Genomic DNA, 25,300 nt, shown 5'->3' with positions numbered 1-25,300 from the left:
CCTGAGGTGTGAAGTGATTGATTTATACAGAAAATGGAAGCCTCCTCCTCTCCTGTCCTTTTCCTTCCAGAGTGTTGAATTTGGAAGACTTTCCTCACTTCTCTCTGCTAAGAGCCTCACTGGTCAAAGCTCCCTGGGAGAGACAGACCATCTTTGGTCTCAGCTTGTCAAAAAACTGCTACAATGGTGGTAACTATGTCATTATTTACCCCAGCAATATTGGTCTTGGACCAATACCACACAGCTTCGTAACATATAGTACTATGAGAAGACAAACACCTAAGATATGCTGAAATTTCCCTTTTCTTTCAGCCCACGTGCCCTTCCCCCACTCACACTCAAATTGCAAATGACTGTAGTAACTATTGACTAGACTTGTATGGGGAAAAAGTAATAGGGGGAATAGGAGTTACTCAATATTTAGTGCAACAAATTAATGCAAGTTTTAATTTATACATGCTCCATGTAGGCAAATTATATTAAATTGCTGCAGCACAGAAGAATAAACAGTGGCTGCTGCAAACTATACACTACATACCAACTCTGGTTCCATTTTTATATTGTACATAAAAGGGCAGAGTCCACTGATCGTTATGGAGCAGGTTTGCTGGGTGACATTGCTCTGGAAGATTCTTACCTTGGGTTGCAATGTAGTGACTTGGTCTTTGATAGCCCTAAAACAGAAGAATAAGTTGGTTTCTGTACTTTAATACCAACCAGAACAAGCTAGGGAGGGGAAAACGAAGGCATAATGGACTGTAAGACAGTTTAGCTATAGAAAACCTTTTCAGAACAGACTAGTAGCTAAGAACTGTGTATAGGTCAGGGGCGGCTTCGTCAGCCCAGGCAAGTGAGGCACAGCCTAATCAAGAATTCCCAAAAGGTACAAAACACATTTTGCATATTCTTTTTTTAAAAAATGATAAATATATACAGATTTAAGGGCAAATTATTATTTGATTTAAATCTCACAACTCTCTCTCTCTCCTGTGGCGAAATGCAATACCAGGAAGTTTGAGGGACATAGTGCTGTTCAAATCTTGGTATAGCTAATTGTGCCTCAGGAAGCTGCCATGTTATCATGGCAATTTACCATGCCCACAAGCCACTTTTTAAAGGCGTTGCTATGGTAACCACTGCTTGGTGAGGCCAAGGCAGGATTGTAGCAGTTAAGCTCCAGGAAGCAGGGAGTTTGCAGGGGACAGGCCCTCTGGCTTCTTGCACACATAGTGACCTCACCTCCTCCTCCAGCCTCCTCCCCCACAGGGTGAGCTCAGAGTGTGTGAGAGAAGCTCCTGCTGAGCCCTACAGCCTACCTCATGTCCCACCACCCCGTGCAAGCTGAGTAGCCGTGGCAGTGGTGGCAGGCCCAGCTCCCAAATCTGCCTACTGTTTCTTCACGATAAAGAAGGTAACCTTTATTTCTACCTCAGGGGTAGAAATAACTGTTTTGTGATTTGTGCCTCACCTGTCAAAAAAGTCAAGAGCCGCCACTGAATAGCTCATAACAAACAGATCTATTAAGTCTGAAAAGGTTCAAATGGTAACAAATAAAATGGAAAAATTAACATCGGACCTGAGCATACTTGTACTGTAACAGTAAAAATTAGCTTAGTCAGGTCACTAGGGCTATTAATTAGTCCTTTTTTGACACCCCCTTTCTCTGCTGACTGCATCGGGTGGCTTATTTTAAATTTAGTGAAAATGGTCTTTGCCTTCACATTACCAAAAATGATTAGTCCTTGTTGCCATAAGCAATGAAACCAATATATAATTTTCATTTTCTTATCAAAATAATTTTAATTACAAATGCACAAAGATGTCTATTAGAGCCATACATAATAATAACGGAACATTCCAATGTTAGAGCTGGACAATGTGTGTGTGCGTAGAATGAATGCCCTGCTGCATTCGGGTACAACAGAATGTTTTGCAAAATGTTTTCAATATTATACAGAGTGTGTGTCTGTGTATTATATTGTACATGATACACACACATGTATATACACACACACATATACAGAAACAAACCTGTACAACCGAACCTTTCCAGCTAGCTGGCTAAGTTCCATTGCTTGCTGGTCTGCACATCATTATCAACTGTCAATTATTAGCATGTGAACTGCAAGATGAATGGATCCTGTACTAAATTAACTCATCAAAAACTTATTCAGGCTGGTGCTAGTAATAAGGTAGAAAGATCAGGGTTGTAGGAAGGAACTAAATTTAGTAGAGCTAGTATGAGAGGAAGTGGTATACGTGATATTCTGTGAGAATGTGAGAGAAATAACCCCAGCTATTTGCTGGGTTATAGTCTTACTAAGCCAACAGGGTCAAACACTCATTAGAGGAATCACGGATCTTTAGACTCCTTGTATCCCCTTGTTGCCACTAAACTGACAGATTTCCACGTATCCATGCAATTTGAACTCTCTCTTTGAGAACTGTTTAACCATCCTTGCCAACGATTGATTACCTTCCTTTGCAGCTCATAAAAATCCTTCTGAACAGCATTTTATTTGTGTTTTTAGAATGGATCGGCTTACTCAGTATTCTTAAAAAACACCCCAGGAAGGTCAATCCAATCCCCCACGAGGTTTTAATACCCAGCCCCAACTTCAAATTACACAAGTTTAACACAGTGCTACACTCTCTTTATACACCGTGTTTTCAGGAAAAAGTAAGAAATATTTTCAGCAAAGAGTCAATGTAAGTTTCTGGTCTTCCTCCTGGGTTATGATATGATGGTGTTTTTGTCTACATGGGATAACATACCTCTGAGAAACAGGATTTATCACAAATCAGGGGAAACATTTTGTGGAAATCCTTTGTCAAAATATCTCTGGTCCTACACATCACAGTAGCAGAGATAAGAAATTCAGTGCTATAAGTATAGCAGAAACTTTATACCCTAGAGAGTCTTAAGTTTTACAAACCACCACTGGAAGGGAAAAGAGTTAGTGTGGTGCTACATATAAAAGAAGTTGAGAAAAAACTGCCCTTTAAAACACACCCAGTAAATATTCTGGGTGATATTGCTTTTACAGGTCTTTCATTCATCCATATTATTTGTCCTCCCACTCTCTTTTTTCTCAAGGTTTCGGTTAAACAAGGTTATATTTTCTGGACCAATATACATGGCAGAGATCTCTCAAGATTCCTGTTCCTTTGAACTCCTGACAAAATTTGGAAATTCAAAATTGAAAAAAGATGTACAGTAGAAATCAAGAAACTTACACTACATTTCTAAAATAATGTAAATATATATGTTTGTGTATATACTGTATAAAATCCAATTGGCACCTGAAGATCAAATATTAATTACATATTCAGCTTGATGACTGTTGCCTTTCAGAAAATAAACAAGGCTATCCTCCTCAACTCCTTTCCAAGCCATGTATTAGAAACACCACTTCGATACACTTTCAGAACCACTACTTTACAGCATACTATCCAGCTTCTCACATAAAAATGGGAGGGGAAAATAAAAGCTAGTAACCAAAACCATCCAAAATAAAATTTAAGTTAACAGTAACTTTTTTAAAGAGGAAGTTTATCTGGTTTATGTAACAATACCTAGAACTATGTTAACGGTCTAAGCGATCTCTTTAACACAGGTACATACATAAAGTATTTACACAAAAGAAAATGGGGAAAAAAAGAACAGATATTACATGAGATAAATTAAATGAAGCATGCATTGGTATCTAGTAATAAAAACAGAAAAGTAAAGTAATTAAGAACAATGTCTATAGCAAATATTTACAATAGGATGCTGTTATTCACATATAGTGGTACTTACATCCCTGTACAGCCAAATCTACAGCCCAAACCAAAGTCAGATGTGAAAGAAAGCACAACAATGTCAGTGAGTACTGGGACGTAGAACAAGGAAAGTGTACATTTTGTTCTTAAAAAAAAAAAAGCTTTCAATAATTTTGTAGGCACAACATGCAAAAAGTTTCACACACAGAAGCTGGCAAGGTGAAAGGGAGAAATCCATGCAACCACTTACATCTATATAGTTTGCATTAATGTAATCTGAAGAAGGATCATCCTCAACAGGTTGCAAAATCACTCTGGAGTGGTCATCTGTAAATTTAATATAAGAAAAAAACAAAACAAAAATAGGTAATAGAAGTTCCTTCAGACCTGGCTTGAATATAAATATAAAATAAATGGCAGGCAACAGTAAATTACAATGATCTAGTGCACTGGAAAGGCTTCTGAGGAAACTACTAGTGCCTGACAATTTAAAATCTTTAAAACGGAGGGATTACCTTATAGTTACACAGAGAGGGGTCTTTTGTCTGAGGGTCTGAAAGCGTTTCACAACGGTTAGTAAGTTTCATTACCCCTGTGTAGTTAGTAGGTATCACAATGATACATAAGGTAAATAGAGACAAAGAATCTATGTGATTTGGCCGAAGTCACAAAACAAGTTAGTGGCAGAGATGGTAAACTAGAAACCCAAAAAGTCCTGACTATTATGAGTCCTTTGCTCCCACCGTCATGTAACTTCATATATAGCTCCTTAAAAAACTGCAATGTGCATATTAGTAACATGCTTTCAATCATTTAAATGTGATGAGTGGCATTATTATTGCATACACAATTCCCATATAAAATGTTAATCAAATATGTTTACCCTGTGTTTGAATCTAAGACCTGGTCTACACCCCTTAGTGGCATAGTTAACCTGACCTAACCCCCAGTATTGAGAGTGCTATGTGGACAGAAGAATTATTCCGTTGACCTAGCTACAGCCTCTCAGGGAGGTGGATTACTTACACCACCGAGAGAGAAGCCCTCCCGTTAGAGTGGGTAGTGTGTACACTAAAAGTGCTATAGTGGTGCAGCTGTGCCTCTGTAGCATTTTAAGCGTAGACATACTCTAAGCTATCAAAAGCATTATGTCTAAGGATTCGAGAGAGTCAGGACTCCCTGCTCCCAGCCATCAATGTAAAACACACCTATGTTACACAACCGGTCAGACACAATGGCTACAAGGAACAACAACAACAACAAAAAGAGCATGTGGACAGTCTGATATACTTTAACCTGGAATACAATTATAGTTGCACAAAACTACAATTAATGTAACATTCAAAGGGATTTTGTTACTCTGTCACTCTCATATGTTTAATCTCCACATGCATTTTATGTACAAACAAAAATTAAACACACATTAGCCCTGAAGGGAAAGAATCTGACAATGGCACAAATTCTGAAGATAGCACTGTATTTCTACATTGATCAATAATGAGCATTTGATTTTATAAGCAGATGTGCCACTGCATTTTTTATTTTTACTTTAAAAAGCTGTTCAATAAATACAGCAGCATATGACAATTAATATCAGCACAGTCAAACACTGACTGCAAGCCATCTAGGAACTTACATGCTATAATGTTTCCATATCGGTTCTTTGTTCTGTTTTGATCCTTTTTAGCGACATCCCAAGATGCTGACTGTCCCTCAAAGAAACTCTATTAAAATATATATATATAGATAGATAAGGAAATTATTTTAGTAAAACCTATGTAAATTTTGAAAACAACATTGCTAAGGACATCTTTTTTAGGATAGCATGATTATGTCCTGACAGTTCTCTATTATAAAAGAATCTCAGTTTTGATTATCTGATCTGTCACCCACTAGCTTCCTTCATAGCAGAAGTAGAAATTTAGCTATAGGAAGAGGGAGAGTCTCTCTCTCAGGCTAATGAATCAGTCACTGACTGATTTCCAAAGGGATTTCAAACCCAGTCCTCCTGGCCCAAAATAGATGGAGGTATGATGGAGGCTTGATGGAGGGCTGGAAATGGACAGGCAAGTGCTTAGCGGTCTTCACAAGGTGGGGAGGAAGGAAAAGAAGAGGAATCCCGGATTAAATATACACAGACTGACCCTCCCCCTCTTATAATGTACCATAATATATTCAGACACCTACTACCTGTTCCATAATTTTACTTAGAGTGGAGCAGGTATTACTCTTGAACACAGCAATCATGAAGACTCCTCCTAAAACTCTTGCTGTTCGTGCTCTTATTTTAAAGCTAAAACTTTAAAACTACTAGCAAAACATTTTCAAACTCCTCTCCATATTGTGAAGGGTGTAAAATAAAGGTTGCTATCTCAGCGATGGCAGATGATACTTTTCTCTGTGTTCTTTTCCATTGCCCACAACTTGTATACCACGCTTCTATCTAACTGCTGAAGGCATGTGCCACTATAGCTTCCTTTCTGGGTGTTGTGCTGCCCCTACCTGGGAGATCAGCCACAGAAACAGAACAGTCACTATGGAAACAAAGTTAAAAGCACATTCTCCACCATTGGCCCACGTTAGGGCAAGGAAAGATGAAGCAGGAGGCCATTCATCAGAAGTAGAAATCAGGGACTAAACTAGTCACTGCTCTTTGTGCACTATGGAATCACAGCCCTAAAATGAAGCACGGTATAAGAAAACACTGACAAAGGGGAAATGCATGTAAGTGAAGAGGGGAAAATGGCAGGGGTATGATGAAAACAGCTATGCATCCGCATTAAGTCTTGTTCTCCTATTAAATTCATAAGTAGGTGGTGGGGGGAGGGCTCTAAATGTAATCAGCAAGTGGAAGCAAGTGGAAACTGTTACATCATTTTAAATATAGTTGTAATTGTATGCAAACTAGGCTGTAACACTTTACTGGATGTACTGTTTCTGACATTCTAACCTAATGGATTCATCCCAGAGAATCCAAAACCAGAGGTGGAGGAGAGCTATCTGTCCATATGTACCCACCCTCCACCACCAGTGCTGGATTTTTCACTGTTGGACATGTCTAGTCCTTAGTCCAGACTACTGTCATTTGGAATGTCTCAAATAATAGAACTCCTCTCCCCACCTCACTCTGGGATTATCCCACTACCTAATATATCTCACTGTCAAATTTTCTTTCATCCCATTACAATTAGTTTAATCCCTCTGCAACCAAGAGCCCTCATATCAAACAAGATACTGTACTCACAAGGGGTTTTTCTAATAAGAATAATTCATGAATAAATCACTGAAGTTCTACCTCATATTCCTCTTTAAAACCATAGCTATCAGATGTCTTCATGAGGTTAATATGTTGCAGCAAATCAGCTACTCTGATGGCCGGATGCAGCTGTCCAGTCTGGTAAGGGGACTCTGTTCCTTCACAAAGGTAGCGAGGGACATCCAGCAGGCGACTGGACTCGGCTGTAGCACTGTGATTCTCATCTGTGGTTACAAAAACCCAGAGAAGTAAGTAACATTTATTCTAACACTAGTGTATACATTTGAAATGAATCAACTACAGTAAAATTTTCAGCCTATTATTGAAACAGAGATTTACAGTTTCTCATCACTTCACCTTCCCCCAAAATTTCTGAGTGTGCAAGCCAGCACCTACCACATTCTGGGTGTTAAATTTAATTTATTTATTTGATTGCAAACACACTGAAAAGATTGAGATTCTCTTTTCTGTAGAGCAGAAGGTCTAAGGGTACTTCATTAAAAAGCTACAAAGATCATTAATGGTCACTTTTTAGAAAAGTGCACTTTCTCACTGTTATCCAAAATTTAAACTTTTCTGAAACAAGCTTATGTAATAAAGACAACAAAACTATGAAATAAGCAACAGAATGAGGATAGCTCTTCGGTGCTTCCAGCTCACCATGGTTCTACATCCAGAATCAGTGAGTTCAGATCCCAGTTCAAAAAACAAACAACCCCACCCCCACCAAACATTATAGATTACAGCTATACCATTTGTTATTAAAAAATCTTCATATTAGGGTTCAGCCTACATAATCCATTTGGGATGAAGAACCAACACATACAGAAGTGGAGACTTTAATACTATCATTGTGCCACCTATCCTTCAACTGAACAGCTGAGTTGTCAAGTGCCCTGATTTCAGCTGGACACTCTCCATTTTAAGTAAAGAAAGAAATACTATTTATAAAATGAGTATGTAACAATCCTCTCCTCCTGAAGGATTCCAAAGCACGACTCAAACCTAAACGGATGTATAAACTCCATAAAGGGATCACTTCTTACACTATTGACAAGGAGTCAACGACTTTTGTGAAATGCTAATAGCACGCAGCAATTCTACTGACTGGTTCGCACAGGAAGTAAAGGTGAATGCCACTTTCAAAATTCCAATTAAAATTACAGGTAGTATTTAGAAGGATAAAATGTAATACAGAAACCAGATTTTGGCTACTTGGCCACTCGAAGTATGTTGCTGCTGTTTTCATGCTTTCTTAGGCAAAAGCTGGTTTATCATTCCAAGTCATTCCATAAGAGATCCAACACCCATACATGCTATTTTGCAATCAGTCCACTCTTGTCCCTTCCAAAGAAACAAGCAGAAAGCCCTAGCAATAGGGCCAGCATTTCAAGGTCTGGACAGAGAGCCTTGCATTTAAAAATTCTCTACAATTCTGCCAAAAGTGCACAAAATTTGAATGCTGTATCAAATGCAATCTTAAAGTAAGTAACCTCGCTCCGTAAGCTGTTACACAAGAGTTGCTAATTTCAATACATTTATGCCTCATTAAACCACCTAATAGCGTGAGTGACATGTACCAGTCACTTTTACTGTAGTATTATATATATTAAACCATACACATTTCAAATATTCTCTTGATGTGCAGTTCTCTTTAGTTTCTTCCAATATACTTACCAGTAATAGGCACTTTAACCCATTGAAGCAGCAAAAAACAAAGAGTGAACAAGAACATAAGAAATTTATTTGAAGTCTGTATTAGATTAGAAAATGACTAAACGATAAATAGCATTAAAAGTTATTAGGCTTTATAATATTTCAAATAGTTTCTAAAATATAATGGCTATATCATGACATCGATTTTTAAGTAGAGCTCCCCACTGAATCCAATGGAATGGTATGGATCTAAGAAAACCAAAATTATCAGAATAACTTACTATTAGATAATGTATGTAGAATGGAATGAGACACTAACGTGCTAAAAATGAACTAAAAAAATCATTCAAATGTCTAGTACCACTACAACCTAACACAACCATTAGCTAACATAAGACTTATTTGCTATAGTTCTGGTCATATGAAAAACTGCTCATCTGTGAAAAACAAATGAAAAATATGCTGAGATGAGAATACGTACAGAAACTATTAAACTCTCCTTCAATTAACCCCTAGGGCTTGCTCTTCACAGTTATATGTCACAGTATAGTTTCAACAGATTTACCATTGGCTATCAAGAAATTTGTTTCACCTACATGAATTAGTAGTTTCAGTAGTTCTAATGTCATTGCAAATATAATTGGACATGGCCTACATGAATAGTAAAAGCCTGAGATAATGCGTATTAGAAAAAAGCCTCCCAAAGAAACACAACAGGGAAAGTTCAATGTTTAAATACCACCCAATCAGTAAGTCTAATTTTGCTGACTTTTTAGTAGTAAAGCAGCCATGGTAACTGACTGAACTCTAATATCATTCATTAGATTATATCAAGTCAGAAAACAGGATACAAATTTTATTTTTCCACTGCGTTTTTAAAACCATTTTCTAAAAAACAAAGTTCTTCAATATTCTTTGTAAAGCCAAAAATAGAGTAAAATAAAATAAAATAAAATAATAAAACAATACAAAACAAAACCTCTTCAATTTTTGAAATAACTCCAAAGTCACCACTGCTTATCACTCAGGGGCATTTGAAAACTTTAATTACATAAAGGGTGGAAAGCATAAATCAAGATTTTATTAATCTTTCCTGCATATTAGATATTTAATCTCTCCCTCCTCCCAATTCTTTAGTTAGAAAATAGAGCTTGGGGTGCTATCTAATCATAATATAGGTTTTTGTTTTGTTTCCCCCCCCCCCCAGGTTCTAGCCTCACAGATCGATTCATCTGGATTAGTCCTAGTGCCATGGGGAGGTGAATACCTATCACATTTTACAACTGTTATCATTTTGCTCCTAGTCACTTAGCACTCAGAGTAATTTTAAATGCAAGAATTAAAGATTTTTTTTTTGCATTGACACTTATTTCAACTTTAACTGAACTGATAAACTGAGTATAGAGTTGAATATACCTGCATTGTCTGATAATAGCTTGGCTATCTATTATCTAAAACAAGCAGCTTCAATACTGCATACAATGTATTTGTTGACAGAGCTATAAACCATGCAAGGAGATGAAATCCATGCAGGAACAGAGGATGAAGGACTAGGTCCTCACCTAACACAGCAGTCGGCACAAGTGGATCATTGGGCACTGCAGGAAAACAAAGCTCATGAAGAAATACATTACCCTTAATTAGTGTATTTTTAAGAAGAAAAACAACAACATGATAAAATGCACAGTGAACAGAACTATGCCTTTCCTTTTCAACCCAACCCATCCCTTAATGTGCAACATTTTCCCAAATACCCCAATTCCAATAACAAAGGGTGTTCCTTAAAAGCTTGCCAATTATCTTAGAAAACTAAATAAATATTTACAGTTAATATCCTCATTATTTGCAGTACTCAAGGTATTTCCTAAAGTACGTACAGGGGAAAAAACAAGGAAACGCTGCACATACTGATGTAACCATACCTTAGTTAAAATTGGTAGGATTTTACAGGCCCTGATTAGAGCTGTTGGGAGAAATGTATCCCATTTCATGGAGGATTTTGATATTTCAAAATTTGATTTTGTTCTGATTTGGAACAAGAACAAAAAAATTCAAAATTTTTTGCAAAATGGAATAAAGTCAGAGCCATGGGGCAATCTGCCTGGTTGGCTGCTCCAAAGCTGCAGCCCCGGGAAGCCTGGGAGTCAGCATTCCCAGGGCTTCCAGACTGGCTGCTGAAGAGCTGGGTGAGAGAGCTGGCAGGAAACCAGGCAGGTTGCCAAACTTGCCTGGCAGGCAGGTTGCCATAGGAGCCCTGCCTCAGTTCTGTTTAGATTCTGACGAATTAGCAGTCGCTGGCAAAATTCTGACCAACTCTAGCCACAATTGTACACAGCCACTAGTATAGCACCTTAACTCCATACAGAAGTGTGGCAAGCTAGGTTGCTATTAAACTGAAATTGGATAGGAGATGCTTAAAGAATGTGGTCTCCACCGCATATTGAGCTGGACTGACCTGAACAGCGAGATCTAAGATTACCCCCCAATTTTGTTTCCTATATCACAATATAACACAATGCTGCCAAACCACCAAGAGAGTTTCTGCTCAGAGTTCTAACTGCCTCCAAGTGCAGAAAAGTTAAAAACGAATTTTTGACATTATCACCTACATTTTAAATTTTCCCCAACAATATTAAGGAGCAATAATGCAACAGATCAAAGATCACTGTTATAATTACTACTCAGTTCTGAAATGAATCATGAAGTTTTTGCAATTACTGATATAGACTGTGATTCAGGAAAGCACTTAATCACATCCTCAACATTGACTTAAGTGAGACTTAAATGCCTTCCTGAGTCATGACCTTATAAGTACCATAGTAAGGGAGTGTGTGTCTTGGGGTGGGGGTGGAGTGTCGATCCTCAAAACAACACATTTCAGTAGTAAACTTTCCTGTCTTCACAGAAATATAAGCATGTAGCAAACATGCATTTTACAAAAGGATGGGAAGTTGAATTGTTGTTTCCTGTTGCAACTTCCTCACCTCCAAAAGGGAGAAACTTATTTGGAGCTCATGCAAAAAAAGAGCTAATTGATTATGGTTACAGACATTTGCAAAGTCATTACTTAATAATTTGATATACAGTGCCTTTGCATGGGAAAATAATATTTTGGAATGCAATTTAAGAAGGTGCTATAAAAAACACAGAATCAACTCTAGAAGATGTACTAATCAGTACTAACTATGACTGGTTGGAAGTATATCAAACATGACGACACACTCCTATGGAAAAATACTCCCAACCCATTATACATAAGCATTCCTTTCTAAACACTTTTATTTCTCTTATCTCCCACTGAAATCTACATTTGTAGATTGGTCCTATATGCCAGTGGTTCTCAACCTTTCCAGAATACTGTACCCTTTTCAGGAGTCGGATTTGTCTTGTGTACCCCAACTTTCACAACACTTAAAAACTACTTGCTTACATACAAAAGTGTCACAGCACAGGATTACTGAAAATTTGCTTACTTTCTCATTCTTACCATGGAATATTAAATATTGTACTTACATTTCAGTGTAGAGCAATATAAACAAGTCATTGTCTGCATGAAATTTTAGTTTGCATTGACTTCACTAGTGCTTTTTGCCTGTTGTAAAAGTAGGCAAATATCGAGATGAGCTGATGTACCCCCCAGAAGACCTCCACGTACCCTTGGTTGAGAACCAGTGCTATACGCAACAAACCAGAAAAGCACACTAATCTGCCTTTCCTATTCCCTTATAGCCAACTACAGTCAATAGGATCTAGCACTGTTGTACTTACATCTGGGGCTGAAGTTATGAGAGTCCATAAATGTGATTGAGAGGGGATCCTCTGCATGAAGGGTGCTCTGATCAGCGTAACTCCTATCCATCGCATTCACCATGTGTGTCATTTCTTGTCTGGTGTTCCCCATGGCGTCCTTGCGTTTCTTAGCAAGTTTGCTGCCCAGCCAAGAAAAAAAACAACCCCAAAACACCTTAATATTTGATGAAACATTAACACCTGCTATAGTTAATTAACGGTGCATGTGAGTGAGGCTTGGTGGCAACAAGCAAAGGCCGATGATCCAATAAGCATAGCTGCAATTATATTTCCTGCTCCTTGAGAGAAAGAGAGAATATAATATTTATGCTGCATAAATACTTTAATATGCAAGTTCTTATTTCCGTACCTAGTGATATTAATTTTTTGCCAGAGAGTAATTATACTAACAAATTAGAGGTTGTAGTTCTATTTTAACTAAAATGATAAATAAGTATCATCTGTACATGCAATTTTATCAACCATTCCCATTTAAGTCTACATTTTGATTTTATAACTGGATAATTCATTTCCCTGTTCTTCCTATTAGGGAAAAATTTTACCACTGAGATTACATTATTAGCCAAGAAATCCAACAACACAACATAATTATCCAAAGCAGATTAATGGTACATTTCATGTTAGGAGCTGCTCCTTCTCTTTACATACACAATACTAAATGGTATGAGATTTCTTTATCTTTCCTGATGCTATCTTTTTTGTTCAGACAAATCTGTATTCTATGCAATTTGAGAACACTAGATTTTTTGAATGAGCAACCACAGACTGTGAATGTATCACACACATATGCCTTAGCACCCTGAATTGTATAGCTAAAACCAAAATTTAACAGTCGCTGCACATGAATTGCACATTGAGGAAATAGTTCAAGAAACTCTCTTTATGAATGCAGCACTGCAAGTGACTCATTGCCCTTTGAAGTCAGAGCCAATAGGTTATAGTCGTCATTTTAAGACTACTGTATTTAAAGTCTTAAATGTGCAAGATATTACATAAAGTATTCTTTAGGTCTTTATGATCTACATACATTTTATTATATTAATGAATATGATTGCAATGTTGCAGTCTATATGGTTTTATAAAAATATGTTAATGAGTGAATATAATGTAACTGGGATATGCTTCTTGCAAAAGGTCTCTTGTAAGGTAGCATTACAAAGCTTATAATCTACTGAATGTTATCATCCTATTTGTATGTATGTATCATTCTTGTATCTAAAACTAGAAATATGAAATATAACTCTGAGGGCCTATTGTAATTATGCAAAGTGTGGGCCATTAATGGTGGTCTGGAATCTTGATGACTCCCATTAACCAGGACAAATGACTGCAGATGGCTCTGTTTTACCTGTAAGTCTTCCTGTATACATGTGTACTGGCAAGTGGGTAATGAAGTCTTGCAGTGACATGTGATCATGTCACCTGAACTGGAATCCATCTTTAACCTGGTGTCTTTCCATTGAGAAGGAGGGGGTGGGAACCCAGAGAGGGACAAAGGATTCCCGCCTTATGCAAAAGATATATAAATGGGTGGAACAGAACAAAAAGAGAAGCCATCATGAAGAATCCCCTAGCTATCACCTGAGCTGGAACAAGAGCTGTACCAGGGGAAAGAATTGTGCCCAGGCCTGGAAGGTGTCTAGTCTGAGGAAAAAACTTACTGAAGCATCTCTAAGGGTGAGATTATTTGTATTCAGTTTGATTAGACATAGATTTGCGTGTTTTATTTTATTTTGCTTGGTCACTTACTTTGTTCTGTCTGTTACTACTTGGAACCACTTAAATCCTACTTTCTGTATTTAATAAAATCACTTTTTACTGATTAATTAACTCAGAGTATGTATTAATACCTGGGGAGGCAAACAACTGTGCATCTCTCTCTATCAGTGTTATAGAAGGCGAACAATTTATGAGTTTACACTGCATAGGCTTTATACAGGGTAAAACTGATTTATTTGGGTTTAGACCCCACTGGGAGTTGGGCATCTAAATGTTAGAGACAAGCACACCTCTGTAAGCTGTTTTCAGTTAAGTCTGCAGCTTTTGGGCACTTGGTTCAGACCCTGGGTCTGTGTTGGAGCAGACGGGTGTGTCTGGCTCAGCAAAATAGGGTGCTGGATTCCCAGGCTGGCAGAGGGAAAGCAGGGGCAGAAGTAGTCTTGGCACATCAGGTGGCAGCTCCGAAGGGGGTTTCTGTGATCCAACCCATCACAATGATAAAATATTTAAAATTATTATTGTAGTAACAACTATAGCTCAAAGCATTATGGCGAAGATAACCATTTAGCATGGTCTTCTTGGATGAACCACAAGTAACATATAGAAAAGAGGTAATCAGCATAGCAAATACTGTATGTTGAAAATCTAATTTTTTTTTAAAAGCAGTTTAATTTCATGAGCTTTTTCTGTCCAAAAGCAATGTTATTACTATAGTGTTAAATGCTTTTACAATTTGCATATCTATCCTGTATTTCATGGGATAAAACTTCTGTTAGAGCCTTCTAGTGTTGGCTGCAAAATTTCAATATTCTGCAGCTACACAGGAGAGGTTAGTGAGGAAAATACTACTGTAGGTTATGTATGCCATCAGCTAGGTATGTGCTAGGATTTAGGACAGACCAGAATAGGGAAGTATGATCTACCCTGGTCCAGAAATAGGAAATGGGGCTCTCTCTCCACTAGATACTAATTCCTTTGAAGTCTGTTTCTTAGGTTTCACAAACTTGATTCAGCTTTTAAGGTCCACCAAGAAGTGTTGAAGATAGACAAGGCAAAGCAGACCTGAGAACTGGTCTCGCATATAATCAAGCAGGGAAAATTTTTAGATGATCTAACTCCTTCCTCTCCTTGATACTTTCATCCTAACAACCACCAGTCTGTTAAGGAAGTCATGAAGATCTTCTCAGACTATTATTCTTTAATTAAAGCCGGAGGGGTCAAAAATTTAGAATTTTGATGTCCAAAAATAAACAAGTTCACATGATTCCATTAGTGAATAATACATTTTTGGTGTCTCCTTAAAACACTTTACGATATAGGTTTTCTCCAGGCAAGCATTTTTAGAGTAATTAGCAAAGTTTGTTTATGTAATACTCCAGCTGAACAAACCTTTAAATTTGTAAAAATAGAAGCCCCAGAACTGAAAATGCTCCAGATTTATTACTGCTCTCTAATTCTGTCAAAGCTTTTCTGAAACTGGCATTTCTAGTTCAGACTCTACTTTTCTAGTATCAAAGTTTTTCAGATATTTTCCAGACATTAAACCTCCCATTTGTAAGGCCCCTAGTTTTAAAGGCCACCTCTGGAAAGGAACAAAAAAAAATTAAGTCTAATCTCTCAGCTACACTAAGCCCCCTTTTAAAGGCCCACTTTGTAACAAAATTTGCTAGCTATGCTACATAAATCAGCAGCCACTGAAAAGCTTTACAACTTATTAATGTATAACAGTAGTTTACTACTAATTCTTCTGCTTTGTGTCAACTTCCTCAAAAAAGGCCCATTGTATTCTAGCATTGCAATTTATTGACTCCTTGTAGGCCTGATCTTTTCTAAAGGCACATCCAGTCAGACAGTTAAGTAATTTATTATGCAAGTACTTGAGATTGACAGAAGCATAAATGTTTCTCATTGTCTATCAAAGGATCCAAGTGCATAAACCTAAGGCAGGTGGGTGTTTCAGGGGGTGTCAAGAGGGAAAAAGTGCTCTATCATAGTATGAAACTATGCAGTTAATTATCTTTGGCTGAAACAATTCTTATTTAACAAGGAAATTACAATTCATCACAATGAGAAGAGAATGGCAGTGTTAGTTTACAACAGCTTGTTTAGCTTTTTCAGTTTATTATATGAAGTCAAGTAAATAACCTGTTTAAACAAAAATGTAGAGGGGCATCCATAATCAGGCACATGCTTTAGTCCAGTGGTTTTCAAACGTTTTTTCTCGCGATACAGTTGAAGAAAATTGTTGATGCCCGCGACCCAACGCAGCTGGGGATGAGGGATTTGGAGTGTGGGAGGGGTTCTGGGCTGGGGCAGGGGTTGGGGTACAGGAGGGGGTCAGGGCTCTGGGTGCAGGTTCTGGGATGAGGCGTTTGGGGTGCAGGAAGAGGCTCCGAGTTTGGGGAGGACTCAGGGCTGGGGGTTGGGGCGTGGGCTTCCCTCTGGCGGCTCCCAGTCAGTGGCACAGCAGGGGTGCAGAGGCAAGCTTCCCACCTGTCCTGGCACTGCGGACCGTACTGCGCTCTGGCAGTGGCCAGCAGCAGGTCGGCTCCTAGGTGAGGTGTGCAAGCAGCTCCTGCCCACAGGCACCGCCCCCGCCAGCTGGGAACCGGCCAATGGGACTGCGGAGCCAGTGCTTGGAGAAGGGGTAGCACACGGAGCCCCGAGACCCCCCTGCCTAGGAGCCGGACCTGCTGCTGGCCGCTTCTGGGGTGCAGCACAGTGTTAAAACAGGTAGGGACTAGCCTGTCTTAGCCGGGCAGCATCACCAACGGGACTTTTAACGGCCCAGTTGGTGGTGCTGACCAGAGACGCCGTGACCCAATGCCTTCCATTCCGCAACCTAGTACTGGGTTGTGACCCACAGTTTGAAAACCACTGCTTTAGTCCCTTTGAAATGAATGGGACTTTATGCACATCCTTAAATTTAAGCACATGCTCAAGCACTTTGCTCAATCAGTGCCTACATCATTACAGATCTTACAAAAATTCATTTGGTTGACAGACAAAAATGTAATTCTGCTACAATGAAGCAAAGTTTCTGCTATACAGTATAAAATAATACTTTTGCTTGCGTATGCAGATTGCCCAATGAGCAATAGAGAAAGACCTTGTATACAACAGACATTTTTGTAAAAACAATTCCCATTGTTGCTCCCACCATTGTAAACATCCTGCCCTCCAGGCAGCATGCAAGAGCCTGTTTACATGTTTGAAATTTACATCTGATTTGCATACTACAGGTGTTACGCAATATCAGCTGCAAATTTACTTTCTCTACATTGACTTATTCGTGTTAAATAAAAACAAAAAATAGTGGTTCACAACCATGGTTCCCTATGCGAGAGCTACTACACAAGACATTTTGTAGTGTGATGTGTAAGTTTGATATAGAATGCAAATCAAAATGTGACTATATTAACTAAAATGATAATTATGGAAAAAAAGATAGGCAAAGAGTAAAAATCTCAATATACAGTTATAAATACAATATCCCTTTAAAAAAAACAAGGTAAAATAGGAAAACCACAAGGGAACCTTTAGAGCCCCTAAGACCAAGGAAATGTATCAAGAATTGAAATTTAGCAAAATTATAAAGACTGTATTTTTTCTTTTTTTAAAAAGGGATACTGCATCTTTAAAACATGTAAAGTAGTAAGTCACCCATTTTCTACTTACAGATAGTAGGAGTAAGAATAGTAGCTCCTCCTGGCAAGCAAATCACAGACAGTGGAAAAAGAGAAGCAATGGTGAATGAAAAGCGTGACTCCGTCACATTGAACAAAGCAGAGAAATGTGTGTTAAAAAAAAATTGAAAAATTCATGTTTCTTCGGTTAGCATTTCAACTTGCTCATGCACTGATTAGCTTTACTTTGCCATGCAATTAAAAAAATACACTAGCATATAAAAATGATTTGGTTTTTAGAGAGAGATCACTTTGAGAAAATTACATGCGGACATTTAATCTACTGCCAAAAAATGGAAAATTAAATGGATTATGTATTTTCAACATGAAGTTCAGCATAGTATGATGATCAATTACTACCTAAATGTCATGATAAATGGAATAGCTGTGTACAAAGCCTGTGCACTAAATATGCTTTTTACTTTTCAGTTACAAAAACTAAAGATTGTATTAATATACTTGGTCAGAAAACCACTAAATTTAATGAAGACATTTTAAAGTCTTTACTGATACACAGGTGTACATATATGTTTGCAGACATACTGTATGTACATATATGTGTACACTCATACCATATACAATACACATTTTACAGCAGATGTATGTGTATACTGATACCTATATATGCACACACATTTGCTGAATGCAAACATATATTTTATATTTTTAAATCTGACAGTCAGAAATGTTGATGTATGCATGCTAAGCATTTAAAAATATGGAAGGTAAACAAATGGAAGGAAATGAAGTACATTTGCTAATAGTCCAACAATTAAAAAAACTGCCATTGCTATTTGAAAGATGCAGTATCCCTTTTCTTAGTTTGATTACTTTGTAAAACTGTGTAAGAGCCAATAGAGTTTCATCCAGTTGAACGTAAAGCAATTTGCACAAAATGATCAGGCAAAGCATAAACCATCTCTTAGACTTGTGAAATCATGTACAGAACGGCTTACCACTCAGGTTTTTTTCTTCATTAAAAGATAAAGCCACATTTAATCAAATTTAGAGATCTATGTTAACATGAGACTTATTAAACCCATGGGAATGAGTAAATTCATTGTATTGTTAATTTTTTTATATAATAGCTATAATCAATCTCAGGTATCAAAAGGGATACTACATTATGGAATCACTGGATATGTATGCTGATATGTAACTTATCAAATTTTCAATCCCACCAAAGCTAACTGAAATGTGTGTTTACATGTGCGAGAGAGAGTGTGTGTATGTGTGCGCACGCGAGAGAGAAAGAGATGTTCCATCTGTTCATGGATTTATTATACAAATTGTCCTGATTCACCAGAGGGACTGAATTAACTTAGGTATGTGTATACCAGTCTCTTAATATTTTATATATTTATTGTAAGTGACCTTGACTAAGGGTTGATCTAAAAAATTGTCCACTTTTCCTGAGGGGAAAAAACTGAATGATCTTTATATATTCAACAAATGACCAATTAAACTATCATTGTGAAAAATTACCAAACATGAAAGATTCATTAAATAGGTTAATTTTCCCACCTATTTTGAATACAGAATGTTACAGAAGTTTTAATGTATTATGCATTTTTAGACAGATGATCAAGTATAACTTCTAACATATTATTGCTTGCAGGGTTTTATACAGGGAGAAAAGTTTTAAAGTATCATTTTACTGACATTGTTAATTTATCTTCATCAAGCAATTTAATACATTAGGAATTAAAGCTTCATTTAAAAACTAGTGAAAGCAAGAGTTCAGGAAGGCTCGGAATGTAAGAATGAACACATCTGCTAATGAATGTTTTCACATGCCCCTTGAAGTTTTATGCAGTTCTTACCCACAAGATTAGCCAATCCCGTTTGGAAGTGACTGGCAATATATAATGGGGAGCTGGTCACATACAATCTTGTATCAAATATGAGGGGACCACGGTGAAAAGATATGTACCAGCGATATATCTTGCAATACAGATCAAGCAAAATTCCTTGCTGAAAGTTGAAAAAAAATCTATATATTGCTCTTCACAATTTGTGTAAATAGAGAAAATAATAAGAATTTATGTCTTTTTAAAATATCATGACTTGCTTTTTTGTATATGCATATAATTCTTAACCACAAAGGTAGACAACAGAGAGAAGTGAAAGCACTATTTGGAAAATCACATATGTAGCTAACTAACACAGAATACTATAAGCATACCTAATGTTTCTAATGCAGACGTTTCTTCTCCAAGTTATATATCTCCAGGGGTAATTGTAAAGAGGCAATAAATTAAAAAAAAAATCTAATGGAAACCATTAATTATAACATATAGTATGATCTTAGGCACAATTTTAATGTTTTTCTACTTTTTAAAAGTAATAGAAAACTTCATTTCAGTTTAACATATGCAACATTTACAAATATATTATTGGTTAAGAATTCTAGGGGGGAAAAAAACTGCAATGCACAAACCTCTGGAAGAAAAAGATCTCATTCTAAGCAGAACATGCTGGTTTGTGCATCCTGAATGGGATCGGGGTAAAGGATTGGGTGTAAGGAAAAAAGAGGGAATGAGGGACTCATTGTTTGTAATAATAGTTAAGATGATCTGACTAAGAATTTATAGAAATTTTATGCGAGGTTAAGAGTTGAAAGTACTGAAAAGTTAAGCATATTTTTAAAATGCACAAGTAGTATATTGTAGTAACTTGTAAATGAAATTAGCCTTTTGTGCAGAGTTATTTTATAATTCCAGAAGATGGCACTATTGCTTGTTTTCTGGCTATGAAAAGTATTAAAACCACCTGAATTTCATTCAGATTAATACTTTCTTAAAAAAAAAAATTCATGCACTAAAGACTCACTAGGATAATTTTATAATGATGTAATGTGATATATATATATATTATTTTCTAGATTTACAAGAATGGAGCCAAATATATAAAAAATATTTAAAACATTTTGCAAGAAAAGTCAGATAATTTATAACAAAGGACTACTCATAAGGACTTCATATGGAAACAAATCTCTATAGAGTTTGCAATATGGAAGGTAAAATAAATAAATAAGAATCCACGAATTTCAATGATATATTTTTTATGCACTCCTGTATACTTTTATAAATTGAAAATTAAAGCTACTTAGAAATGAATAACAAAAAAAGTAAAGCTACTAGACCTCAAAATGACAGCAATCCTCGTTTTATTTACATATACAGTATCTCAAAATTTAGTATAAAAACAGTGTTCTAATAACTAATAAGAGGAAATAAGAATCCACTCAAATGCTGAGCATATATTTTATTCAGCTACTGGTCCTGACAACTGTCTTTCCCTGAAATGCTCTGTGAAAGAATATGCTTGGATTATTCAGTATAGAAGAAACAGGAGACAGGAAAATTTAATATTCTTACCTTTTTTTGACAATTAATATGACAACTAGGAGAAGGAGGATGAATACCAGAATTCCAGCACTTATTCCTGCTATTTTCACCACTCGATCTGTCTGCTTGGCTGGGTCTGGAATCACCTCTGGTTCTTCTGTTGCTGCTGCTAAATGAATCCAAAAAGAAGTTACTTAAAGCATATAATTACCACTGACAGGAAAATTATCATGAGCTAAAAGTTCTTTAAAGACAGTTTCTACATTTTGTTAATACAGTACACAAACACATGTACAAACACTCTGTGTGTGTGTGTGTGTGTATATATATGCACATGCATGTGTGATGTGCATACTGTGAACTTCTACAGATACATCACACACGCTGTATCGTGTGTGTATATATTTTATATATATATATAAATAATTCATAGTATTCACCTGATATACAAATGCATATATATAGTTTAAAACAAACACCACTATTAAAAAACAGAGGGAAAAAGTGGTTTTATGGACTCCAGCTAACACCCAAAATCAATATTACTTCCTTCACAACAATTTCCCCCCACCAAAAAACACACCAAATAGTGCCGAAAAATGAATATTAGAAGAATCCATCATGATTTGCATTGTCATATTCTCCACTCACACTGCCCATTTTGCATCACTTATCGAAACTTAACTTTGTCCCCTAAATTTTGCACAATAAAAAGCAAAATAAATTTTTACTAAATTATTTAAATTATTTATTACTAGATCCTTCAAATAAAAAAATGGAAATTCATAATCTCCTACACTTTAATGTAACCATTGCTATATTTTTGCAATATTAGGAACCTCCCTCATTCACATTCCCATGCCTCATGCTATTCTAGTTTCCTATAGATCCTATATGGCCCCATTGCCACAGGATCTTAGCACCTAACAATCTTTTAATGCATTTATCCTCAAAACATGCCTGTGATGTAGTGATGGGGAACTGAGAGATTAAATGTTTGTCTAAGGTCACACAGGAAATCTATGGTGGAACAGAAAATTGAACCCTGGTCTCCTGAGTCCCTTATCTAGGTTTTCCTTCCTCTTGCTTACGGAGAGCATACATCCCAAGACCAGGTTAGCGCAGTGCCCCCTCCCTCATCATTTTGTCATCCTGGACCCATATCCTCTGCAGATTGGCATAGAGGGAGATCTGCAACACTGACTCACTAGTGGGCTTCATATACTCACATCTGAAGAAGAGCTCTGCATAAGCTCAAAAGCTTATCTCTTTCACCAACAGAAGTTGGTCCAATAAAAGGTATTACCTCACGCACCTTGTTTCTCTAATATACAAATATACATATTTACATACATAAACAAGATTAAACAATATGGCTGGATAGACAGAAGAATACATTTATTGTCCACTGCTTATACTATTATTATTGTTGCTTGCATTGTTTAGCGTCTAGAGGCTCCAATCAGGGATCAAGGTGCTAGAGTTGAACATATATAACAAGGATCAACAGTACCAGTGCCAAATAGCTTACAGTCTTGGCATACAGCTCTGATGAGACGTAACAAGTGGACAAAGCAAATGGGGAAGTGGATGGGGATGTGAGAGAGGGTGTACAAACCCCACACTGGTAAATAAAAGGGTTAAGGAGCAGATCTGGGCCAAGATGCCCCTGCTGGGCATGCTCATAGTGAGGCAGAGCTCAAAATGGAGCAGCTCAGCTCAGTAAGGACCAGAGGAGCAGTTGTATGTTGCAGGCTCCTGCCAAGAAGCTGCAGAGGCCCCACGTGGCTAGGCCCAGGCCTCACTGCCAAACCGCTCCAGACCTTTCAATCACGGAGGTAAACGACAACAAGAGGTGACTGCGAGAGAAAGACCCACTGGAGCACAGACGGAAAGGACTTCAGGAGGGACCCAGGGGCAAACCAGTGACGCCAACAGAAGAACAGAAGCCGGGGTAGAAAGTGGCCCAGGGAGCAGGTGTAGGGGTACCTGCCACCCTAGGCCGCACATTCTGAACTACTATTTACTGGGCCCAGGGTTTGAACCTGTAGAGCAGGAAGGGCCCAGGTTCCCTTACTCCCACTGACTCCCACTGTTGGACAATGTGGCCAGTGACTCCTGACGCTGGGCAACATAACCCGGAGTAATACCACCAGGAGGTTGCTGTCAGAAGCCTACCCGAAATCCCCCAACCCCTAACAGGGTGACAATATACCAATAAAGAAATCATGTTTAGCATAAATAGCATAGCACACTAGCTGCCTAGCCATTGTTGAGTCTGTTATGGGCACCATAACAAGGATGAGTTTTACGGATGGACTTGAAAGAGGATAATGTGGTGTTTTAATGGAGTTTAAGGGGGAGCTCCTCTTAGACACAGGGGTTGGCATGGGAGAAAGCACAAACGTGACTGAGGGAAAATTGGATCAATGGGCATTGGAGTCTGACACCTCTGGCAGAGTGGATGTGAGGGATGTATTAGATAATGTATTAGAGTCAGAAGGCAAAGGAGGGTTAAGAGCTGTACGGTGTTAAATGTAAAGAGAAGTGTCTTGTGATTGATGCAATGGAGGAGGGAGAAGCAGTGGAGAGACATGAAGTGGGGGAGGAGATGTATTCAGAACAATAAGCAAAGGAGATTAATAACAACAGCTTTTTTTTTAATCAATTGGAGTGGGATAAGATAGCCTGTGTCATGCGTAGGTAGGTAGAAGTTTTAGTAGTCAAGATGCACAATGACGAGGGCCTGGACAAAAGTTTTCGCTGGGTGGAATGAGAGGAAAGGCCTGCTTGTGTAGGAAGAAGCAGAAAAGTTTAGACATGACATGAATGTGATCATCAAAAGAGACAGCTGCATCAAAGATGCTAGGTAGAATATCGGCCTGATTCTACCTATGGTAGATGGTGGTGTTTTCATGGTGACTTAGAAAGGAGGCAAAGGAGAGTGACTGGAAGGAAAGAACAAGAGCTCAGTTATATTAACCTCTATTATAATAACCCTTATGCCAAGTTTGTTACTTAAGTTTAATTAAAGTATCTCATCAGCCATGCAGTTATCTCATTTTCAAAAGCCACCGTATGAACTCAGCAAATAAACGTTTCTCAAGCAATGTGAAGAAAGGATTGCTTCAGGAGTTTAACTGTTTTCCTGGCTTAGGTGACAGTGTTTTATTGGCTATATTCCATGAGAAATATCAGTGCTCAGGTCCTTGTAACTGTTCAAAATGTGGCACTCCGTACAAGCCTTTAGAACAACTAGGTAGGTAACCGTTGCATGTTCATTTACTTTGTTTTTACATTGCAGAGTCTGAACTAATGGTCAATAATGCTCATTCTATACTTTAATAATGCTAGGAAATAAGACTACTGTCTAATGGGACCATATACTAGATATTAGCCTCTCTCAAAAAAAGATCCCGACTGGTTGGTGAGGATGGCAAGTTTTCCTTCTACAGACAATAGCAGAGGAAGGACATTTTCCCTCAAATTTCTGATAAATGTAGTCACTTTGAACTTCTTTTAAAAACTAATTTTTATTACATACTCAACAAAATCACCTCAAAATTCAACACCTATTTACATAATGGAACTGTACGCTGGATACTATAATAATTCAATTATATCACCGTGTATGAGATTCAGTTATAGCACATCTCTTATCTGTATTCTCCTTCCTTCTGGAGCTCAGTATTTACATGTAACCTTGCACAATCATCAGAAAATTTATGAGACTAGGCATGAAATCTACTCACCTACCCTTACTAAGGAGATGGTGATAGGAAAAATAATAATGATATTCTACTCTGTCAAACAAAGTTATTCAAGTAGAAAAGGCAAGTAGGATTTGCAAGGCGGTTTATATGATACTATTAGTGAATAGACATCTTTCTAAAAGCCAGCTTTAAATCCACAGATTTTGTACAAGATTGTAGATATAACCTCTTAACCTGGTATTTTACCCTCTAACATTCATGGCATTTTATGATAGGCGTTCCTGCTCTGTGAAGTGTGATATACTGTGCCTTGTGTTTGACTGAAGCTGCTGTATATCTTATGCC

General features: G+C 37.5%; 1 protein-coding gene across 7 annotated transcripts in view; it reads right to left on the bottom strand.

Moving 5' to 3' along the window:
• Window positions 1–25,300, bottom strand: part of PTPRK (protein tyrosine phosphatase receptor type K) — a 581,323-nt gene that overhangs the window by 22,945 nt on the left and 533,078 nt on the right. For 2 of the 7 annotated variants that reach the window (XM_054021706.1, XM_054021708.1), the window contains exons 14-20: window positions 21,273–21,411; window positions 12,446–12,606; window positions 10,240–10,275; window positions 7,061–7,245; window positions 5,402–5,489; window positions 4,016–4,092; window positions 638–674 (exon numbers count right to left, since the gene is read on the bottom strand). In XM_054021706.1, coding sequence (XP_053877681.1) covers window positions 638–674; window positions 4,016–4,092; window positions 5,402–5,489; window positions 7,061–7,245; window positions 10,240–10,275; window positions 12,446–12,606; window positions 21,273–21,411 — 723 coding nt within the window. The other 5 variants (XM_054021709.1, XM_054021710.1, XM_054021707.1 and 2 more) reach the window with 4 other exon arrangements.

This window comes from Malaclemys terrapin, chromosome 3 (assembly GCF_027887155.1).
Source record: "Malaclemys terrapin pileata isolate rMalTer1 chromosome 3, rMalTer1.hap1, whole genome shotgun sequence".
Lineage (NCBI taxonomy): Eukaryota > Metazoa > Chordata > Testudines > Emydidae > Malaclemys > Malaclemys terrapin.
Note: the sequence above shows the minus strand (reverse complement) of the source record. Positions and strands in the feature narration are given on the sequence as shown.